Raw genomic sequence first — 9,396 nt, forward strand, 5'->3', positions numbered from 1 at the left:
CCTTCCAGAGTCATGAGTCCCTTGTTACTACCCCAAATGTCCTAGAAGTCCAACCTATTACTGTCGTTCATGATGTTCAACCACGAGGCCTCTAGACACATCATTGCTTTGTCTTTATGCATACCATGCTACTAGGCACGTGGGGCATTGAGAGGTAAAATAAATTTGTATTTATTCTTTTAAAAACACACACACACACACACACACAGAGAGAGAGAGAGAGAGAGAGGAATTTCAGGAAGACACTTGTGGGAGGGCCATAATAGAAGCCATGATAGCGGGGGCACATAATGTCTTGCGGTAAAGGGGGCAAGGACGAACTTGTGTGTGTGTGTGTGGGGGGGGGGGGGGGGGGTCAAATATACTCAGTAGTTGTTTTTTTTTTTGTATTTTGATTTGTATTTTATGAATAATGTATTGTTTGCATTTTAACTTAATATATGACATTTTAATTGAATTATACAAGTGTATGGTTTGATTGAATTATATATGATATTTTGATTGTATTTTGTGATCCTTGTATAATTTGATTGAATTATATAAAGTTTATTAAAGTATGTCAAATTTAACTGTTCAAAAAGGAAGTTAACTGTCTTAGAGTTAATACGGAAGTTAACTTCGGTAATATTCACTAAGTTGTGAAATAAACATTATATCATGAATTTAAAATGTGTCATATATATTAGTTCATAACTTATCCTACAAACTCACATTTCCATAATTAACTTTCGTATTAATTTTTGACAAAATGGAATAACTCACTTACAAAGTATTTTGGTGTGTACGAGGATGTTCAAAGGTTAACTTCTATAGTATTTCAATAGTATTTTCAGAATTTCCAAGTGTGTCTCTTCACCACCACTAAGGGTGGGAAGAGCAATCCCCATTTTTTTTACAAATTAACCTAATATTGGGCCCTAATTCCTAGGCTTGGACCATTCTAAATGGACTCAATTTACAGGCCCATCTGTAATAGAAAGAGCATCGAAAAGATGAAGAACGAGTAAGACAAGAAAGAAAAACTGAAAAACCAAAAAAGCAAGAGAAAACTCTTTGAATCTGAATTCCCCAAAAAAATCTGCGAACCCGTGGTTTCCATTGTATACACTCTTCTTATCCCTTCTTCTTTCGTTGATTTTCATTCTCCCCTTTCGTTTGATGTAACCGTTAATCAGAGCGTTTTCGCAATCACTTTCTGCGAAGCTCGATCGCCATGGCTATCGATATCCTAACCTTAGAAAACAGGTACATTTCTTCAACTCAAAAATCAAAATGCACTATTAACTTTCTGTTTAATTCATCTCCTTCACTTTAATTTCTCTGTTATTGTCGAGTTGCTTTTGGTTATATGTTAGAACATGTATAGTAATTAGTTTCAGTTGTTCGCTATTAATTTTCATGGAATTGAACGTTAATTATCCTAATCGATTACTTGTTTTCATAATCCAACTCGTTCTTTATGAAGCATGATTTCAGAGTTTTGATCTACCGCGTGCGTTGTGCTTTTCCATTTTTTCTAATGGTTCCATTAGTTTGCGTATTAGGTGTTTGATTAAATTCATTTTGATTATAGTTGATAATTTCTTACTGTTGCCTTGTTGTTTGTTGTTTATCTATATTGTTGACTCTATTATAACTATCTGAAATTGGTTTTGGTTCTAGGTATATTGACTCATTTTGATCATAGTTGATATTTTCTTACTGTTGACTTGTTGTTTGTTGTTTATCTATATTGTTGACTCTATTCTATTATAATCATCTGATATTGGTTTTGGTTCTAGGTATATTGATTCTTGCAGGAGACACGGTGTTTTGCCTAACGCTACTATTTTGTCAAGCTTTTTCAAGGTATGGCGTTTATTCCAGTACATTATTTGCTGCTAATTTATCTATGTTATATTCAAGTATATTTTTGTTAGTGCCTTGGTAAGTGAGGACAAGAGATTTCTACTAGCATAAGCTACACCAATCTTTGGTACTCAATCAGTTTTTAATTGTATTTCTAACTATTATTTTGTTAATCTAGTTCTTCATCTCTTGACTCTGCCCGCGCAGGGGGAAGTGAACGTATTCTGTTTTTGTACTCTATTTTTTTCATGGGTTAGAAGCTAAACTAAACCTGACCATCATTGTGCAGGCCGAGGTCAAAAAATCCAACCAAGAGCCATGCATCCTGGAGATTTTAATTGACGACCTTAAGGATATTGATTTTGCTCCACTCTTTGAGATATGCATGAACATTGATACTTCTGAAATAGAAGCTGTTGATGTACGTAATGAATCACCATGTGTATTAAGTGGGGAATATGCATTACCATTGATGCGTGCTATTAAGCAAAAGCTTCGGGTGGTTGAACTACAGGACGTGTCATTTGCCAAAGACTTCGTACGGTATATTATGGTGCTTGTCATGGATTATCTCTTTTTTAAATATGAAGTTTTATTTTTTAATCAGCTTTATAGTTTTGTTCCACCTTTCGTTTAATTTGACATGGTAACATTGAATTTCCATCCCTTGGTTCAGAATAATCAACAAGCTGCATTGTACTGAACATAGGAGCTGGGTTTTTAGCCCGGCACGATGATTTTATATAAATGGGGATGTAATATTATTGTTTTGATACTGGCTCTTATGTCACTAGGGTATGCTTGATTTTCTTTTAAAGGGGGGCTAGACATGACAAAAAATTATATTCCATGTCTGATTTTAGAAATGGCCATAGAACAAAACAAATAAGGAGGTAAGGTATGAATAAAACTTATACTTTGGTACTCAGGAAACCGGGGGATAACTTCTTGCCTAAGAACAGCTATTTAAAAGAGAAAGTGCCCATTTTGACTATCTAATCAACTACTATAAGTCTGCTTGGTTTGAGAAGGAAAATTATCTTGTTTTCATCGTGTTTCCTCGTTTTTAAAATATTGGTATAGGAAATAGTGAAAACAAGTTGTTATCAAACTAAACAAGAGTCATATGCTCTGTAATACTAATATGATGTGCAAAATAAACATTTCACTTAACAAAGAACACTATTTTGCATGTAATGTGTTTTTACCACCAAACATATTATGTTAAGACTCGAGTGTTAGTTCAATAACACTATTCTGTTTCTGACGTGCCTTGGTGTGTATCAAACACATCATAAGGATTACTTTTGGCATTTACAGCAGCCAATTAACATTATTACATGAGGTGCTACCTTCTTATTGATACACGGTGAATTGGTGCAGTTGTTTCCCCTAAAAGTTTCGAGGATGCACTGCGCTTTCATTATTGGGAGAACATGCTTTAGTGGATGCACTTTTTGGTGCTTTATGTTTTTCTTGCAACTGATATTTTCTCATTAGTTTTGGGTTAAAATCACCAGGGATATCTCGCAAAGAGGTTTGACATGTCAAGTTTTGACATTGAAGTCTTGGCGTTTCCGGAAGTTGAGCTTGATGGGGGAGTTCATGCACATGCACACACTTAATCTTGATTTCAGTTCTTCCCTTACCGGTTTCGAAGAAGACTGTTTTAATTGCATGCCCAATCTAATGTGTCTCTCAATGTGTGAAACAAGGATTTCAAATCTTTGGACAACTGTTGCAGCTCTCTCTAAGCTTCCTTCTTTGGTTGAGCTAAGGTTTCAATATTGGCAGTATTGTAATGATGAGGGAACATCTTTTACCTCATCCAGTGGGAAGTCAGATGCCACCGCCGATTTTAGTCTGCTTGATAGAGTTCCTTTTATTGGGGAGTCCTGCATTGATACAAGGGAACTAACAGATCTTAACATTAGTGTTGAGGATCCACTTAGAAATTTTTATTCCTTTGATGAAGAAGTTATGAATCATGATGTTCAAAGCATGGTCGAGGACTCATCAGATGATAGTGAAATTGAGTTGACAAATCATCATCATAGAAACTGGTTGTCAGGTGTTTTTCCTAGATGGAGTACACAAATGCCTCTTCAGAGTGAGGTAGCCAATCTACTTTTAATTTGAAAATATAATTCCTTCATAGCGGTCTCTATATCAAAATAATAATGGGAACTCTTTCTTGCTCTCTTGTTGAGGTTTTGATCATTTTTCGTCTAATTTATTGTAAGCAATTTACTATAAATTGCATAAACATAATAATTTGGATTTTAAAATAATCACATTATATGTGTCAAAAAAATAAAATAAATAATCACATTGCAAGTGTAACTTCCAAGGTCATGGTGTCAGCTTGCATCTTATGCTCTTGCGATTATCTTATAAAATGCTATTAAATTGTTGAAATTATTATAATTTAAAGCTAGTATACCAAGGTAGTTAATTACTTTATGGTTTTCTAATTTGCCCATTTCTAATTTGTTTCTATGGTCTTATTTATTTTGGAAATTGGAACTTTAGTTAATGACTTTCTTTGTGTTAGATTTCAATATAAATGCTTTAAGAAAAATGTTGAAATGCTTGTTATTAAATTGCATAAAAGTGATTCAGGTTATTGTACGATTTCTTACGTCAATATTAACCAAATCATAACTTCTAAATTCATTTTAACCTTCGACTATTTGTGTTACAGAACGAAGAAGAGTCGTCAAGAGGTTCCTTTACAGGGAATAGTGTTGATGTTTCTATGAAGTACATGTCTTGTCATGCATCACCAATATGTCAGGAAAAACATTACAGAGAATTCATAATAGCTTCATTACCAAAGCTGAAAAGTTTAGATAATCTTCCGATCCGAAATATTGACAAGGAAAGGGCTACTGGAATATTTTCTCAGTACTTTGAATATCTTCCATACAGATGGAAGAGCAAAGAAAGTGTTTTAAGTATCTTACAAAAGCGAGAAATAAAATCTGGCCGCATTAAGGTGCAATCTTCTAAGCGTAGCCCATCACATCCTTTTGGAACGTCTCAACATTTTTATACAAGGTCTCTATCTGCTGCTAAACTAGGGTCCTCAACTTGGCCTCTCTTACATCCTCTTTCTCTATCAGGATTTGAATTGGATAAGGGATTTCGTCCAAGGCAGTTTGAGTATCACCCATCTGACTCCAGTTTGATGGTGTTTGGAACTTTAGATGGTGAAGTAGTTGTCATCAATCACGAGAGCGAACACATTGTGAGTTATATCCCATCACTTGGCGCGATGAATAGTGTTTTGGGTCTTTGTTGGCTCAAGAAATATCCTTCTAAGGTATGTTACATGAGAAGTCATTGATAGAGATTGCATCTACTTTCGATATTAGTGTATACGAGAGTACTACCAGATACCTGCTACATATATATCAACAATTATTGACGTAAATCTTCTACAATGCCACACCGACAATCATAACTTGTTTGGCATACATGGTCAGATAATGTAGTAGAGTCTAAAGTAGTTTTAATGAGATGTGACACTTTTTGATATCCTGCAAGAAAGCTAGTAGATTGCTGCTGTTATAGCCTTGCAGACTATAATTACGACTGTCCTTAAATTTAGAACCTTGTAGACTAAATCACAAAGCTAAACAACTGGTAATGTTTTACAAGTTTATCCTTTAAAAGAGATAATGAGCTTATCTTCCCATCATACTAATATTTATTGCTGGTTAGAGTAAAAGATGTAAAATTATTAGGAGTATGTTGGTAATAAATAATTAATGCAGTTGGAAATTTGAAGAAATCCTATTAAAATTTAAAAGGGACAAAGAAAATTTTCAATAGGATAGGATTCTATAATTAGGGGTTGGGTAGATTATTTATCTAAGGCATTTATTCGATGAAGTATTCCATTCTGTTTAGTTAGATTTAGAGCATTTGTTCCTCCAGTGATTTTTTAATAGCAATTTCTGATGTTTTTTTTTATTGTGTTGCATGTCAGCTTATAGCAGGTTCAGATAATGGTTCCCTGAAGTTATATGACATCAACCATATACCGAGAAAAATTACTGGCTTATACGGGAACTCTGGTTGTATTACCTTTGATGAGTTTGACCAGCTGACTTCTGTTCATGTTAACTCCACAGATGAGCTATTTCTTGCTAGTGGTTACTCAAGAAATGTTGCTTTGTATGACATCAACAGTGGAAAGCGCTTACAAGTGTTTACAGATATGCACCGTGGGCATATTAATGTAGTGAAGTTTGCAAATCATTCCCCGTCAATTTTTGCCACTTCATCATTTGATCAGGATGTCAAGATGTGGGACTTGAGACAAAAACCAATACACCCTTGCTTCACTGCTTCAAGCTCTAGAGGAAATGTGATGGTTTGTTTCTCTCCAGACGACCAATATATTCTAGCATCGGCAGTTGACAATGAGGTATTTTACTTCGTAGTATGGTTAGTTATTGATCCTTGCATGCAAAGTGCAATTGCTGAGATAGGCTCTGCACACCAGGCAAAATCTGCTTCAGCTTCATAGCAGTGTCGATTGATTTTTTTAATATATGCATTATATTTTCAATTGATTGCCTATACTTGTTTTTGTGTGTGGCAGTTTTCATCTTAAAAAATATTGTTCGTGTGCTGACTAACTTGTCTATTTTGACAGGTTAGACAATTTCTGGCTGTTGATGGTAGGCTTCACTTAGTTTTTGATATAGCTCCAACTGAAAGTTCTCAAAATTACACCCGTTCTTATTATATGAATGGGAGGGACTATATTATAAGTGGAAGTTGTGATGAACAAATTGTCCGTATTTGCTGTGCCCAAACAGGGAGGCGCTTGAGAGATATTTCCCTGGAGGTATGTCAATCATCTAATTAGGCGCGTAACTGGCAACCATCTAATTAATATAACACAACTTGTTAGTTGTTTCTTCCACACCTTCACAAATAAGAGGTTACTTAAGGCAACCTATGTATTGCTTCCCCACCCTAGTCAAAAACTAAAATTGCCTCTAGATCCGGAAACGCACTTCCGGACATACCCCAGTAGTGTTTGAACCACACCCCAATTATATGATTTACTTTATTTCGGAAGTTCATTTCCAGAACTTACTGAACCAATAACCCAAATGCAAAAACGAAACAGATCCAGAAACGGAGATAGATTAACATTGATAATTGTTATGACATACATAAAAAACGAAACGTTACACATATACTCGTTAACATAAACCGAATAATATTTTTCATCATCAAGTAGGATGTTTCAACATCTTTAGAATATCTTTGGTTGATTTTGCAATCTTCGCATTGAGCTCGATCGGACCTTATGTTTTGTAACGGTTGAATGTATTTCACACAGCCCTTAAATCTTCCCTCTTTGTCAATCGAGGGAGAACGGTGCTCGAGCTTCACAGTTTTTCGATTGTCTGAGTATTGTTGTAGCATCTCCAATTTGTATTTCAGATCTTCAAAAGATGTGGACTCTGTGAACTTAAATTCCAGTGGTGGCTTCGTGCCGTTGATGTAGACAAATGCGATTTTTCAATCTCTGTTGATTCTGGTGTGATGTATTGGTTTGAACAAATTGAGATGAGAAACCCATATTTATACAATTTTTATGTCAATATGGACCTTTGAAATTCTATCCCTTCCCAAGGAAAGTTCCAAATATCTATTTCCGTATACACCCTATTGCATTTTGTGAAATTATGTATTTCCCTGAACTTTTTCTTTTTTTTTTTTAAATAGAAGGGGTGAATCCGGAAATGCATTTCTGGATTTTGATAGGGTGAGTATGGAGATGCACCTTTGGAATAAATTTTGGAAATAATTTGAGGTGGGACAGTTGGGGCGTGTTTTGGTGAGACTCAAGGTGCGTCCGAAAATGCATTTCCGGAATTAGAGGGTATTTTTGAATTTTCGTAGGGTGTTTCTCTATCACTTAGAGTGGGATAAGCAATTCCTGCGTTTCAAGAGGGGTATTTTTGGATTTTCATAGTGTTTTTTTTTTATCCTATTACAGTATTGCACCCTATTTGAAGCTTGCTCATACTTTCCTACCTTACATTTATGTTTATATTCCTCTATTATTTTTCCATCCAACAACCAACATCTCAAAAGCCAGCTTAGGAAGGAACTTGAACAATTGATGGTTGAGTATTGTGCTTTTATTTGTTGCTCCATGGTATTGAGAATACTTGTTTACTTCTATGCAGGGTAAAACCTTAGGAAGTTCCATGTTTGTTCAATCTTTGAGAGGCGATCCTTTCAGGGTAAGTTCTGTTTGGCTTATTCCAGCCCTCTCTTGGTAAAAAGAAAAGGAAACACTAGTTAGCATGCTCGTGGAGAAGATGAAGAATTTGGGGATTTTAATGGTTAAATATCATTCACTATCCGTATTATTGAAAGAGTTAAAAATATTCTAATGAAATTAATGTCTTTAATTTTTCATTAATAATATTGTTTCAATACATGTCCAAAAGATATGTAATGTATATTGAAAACTATTTTTTTTGAAAAACTTGTTTGAATTGTTTGTCATGTGTTGTATTAGTGTCATATGAGTGTCTGACACTCATTTAAAGAGTGTCGAAACAGTGAAAAAATCTATTGTTTTGGAAGACACTTCTCTTACTTTTTCGACACTTGTCTGATTTTTCCGGCACGTGTCATACAAGTGTTATACAAGTGTCGGACACAGCGATATGCCTACTCTTAGAGGTGTCCATCCTTTGTAGGTTTTCATTATTTCATTAATTAGAATTTAGTTCCACAGCTTTTCTTTGACTTGAGTTCTCTTTGTTTCTTTCAATGATGTTGTTTGCAGGATTTCAATCTGAGTGTGTTGGCAGCCTACATGCGACCTGGCTCCAAGTCTGAAATAGTCAAGGTTTGTACCTTCCTATATATGCATTAATCTATATCATGAAAATCTTAATGATCAATGATGTCTTAATTGCTCTAAGTTTTCTTATGTTTTGTTTTCACAGATCAACTTACTAGCATCTAGTGGCCATGCTAACGACGACTCTGATGATCATCCTGTATGCCCATCCAACATTATGGGAGCTTGATGTACTGTTTTGTATGTAATAATATATGTAGAGGTGATTTTGAATTGGTTTTTACTAAAGTAATAAAATTGTTGTAGTTAATTACCGTGTTGAGCTGAGATTTACCTACATGTAATGTAAATCAACAAATGTAAATTAAAAAACATGTAATATCTCAAAAGTTATAGTAATGATCAGAAATCAGAGTTTGTAAAACTATTGCTTTTCAGTTTCATATATTTTCTTTTATTTTGTACCCTGATGAAAGTTTGCTTGAAAAAAAATTAGATTTCAATAATTCATATAATATTTGGGGTATGGTGCTACACGACTTCAAAGAATCAAAACCAGGTTTTTGTATGCAATCAACTACTGCTGTCATCTGTTTTTAATGTTTTTTCACTGTCACGCCGCACCCTCCATGAATCCATGATGTCACTGTCACGCCGCACCCTCCATGAATCCATGATGTGAGAATGAGACCATTGTT

The 9,396-nt window shown here is 34.8% G+C and overlaps 1 protein-coding gene across 3 annotated transcripts; it reads left to right on the forward strand.

Moving 5' to 3' along the window:
- The first annotated feature begins 994 nt into the window (after window positions 1-994).
- On the forward strand, window positions 995-9,141 carry LOC127092667 (protein DWD HYPERSENSITIVE TO UV-B 1). Of its 3 annotated transcripts, XM_051031550.1 has the most exons (10): window positions 995-1,245; window positions 1,782-1,848; window positions 2,138-2,391; window positions 3,369-3,963; window positions 4,553-5,173; window positions 5,843-6,283; window positions 6,515-6,709; window positions 8,070-8,126; window positions 8,681-8,743; window positions 8,844-9,141. In XM_051031550.1, exons 1-10 carry the CDS (start codon window positions 1,214-1,216, stop codon window positions 8,925-8,927), a joined length of 2,409 nt encoding a protein of 802 aa, XP_050887507.1. In that variant the 5' UTR covers window positions 995-1,213; the 3' UTR covers window positions 8,928-9,141. The 3 variants fall into 3 exon arrangements, with proteins under 3 accessions (XP_050887507.1, XP_050887509.1, XP_050887508.1); XM_051031552.1 differs by lacking the exons at window positions 995-1,245; window positions 1,782-1,848 and having other exon boundaries at window positions 2,217-2,386; XM_051031551.1 differs by lacking the exons at window positions 995-1,245; window positions 1,782-1,848 and having other exon boundaries at window positions 2,256-2,401.
- The last annotated feature ends 255 nt before the right edge of the window (window positions 9,142-9,396 follow it).

This window comes from Lathyrus oleraceus, chromosome 6, assembly GCF_024323335.1.
Source record: "Lathyrus oleraceus cultivar Zhongwan6 chromosome 6, CAAS_Psat_ZW6_1.0, whole genome shotgun sequence".
In the NCBI taxonomy this organism is placed as follows: domain Eukaryota; kingdom Viridiplantae; phylum Streptophyta; class Magnoliopsida; order Fabales; family Fabaceae; genus Lathyrus; species Lathyrus oleraceus.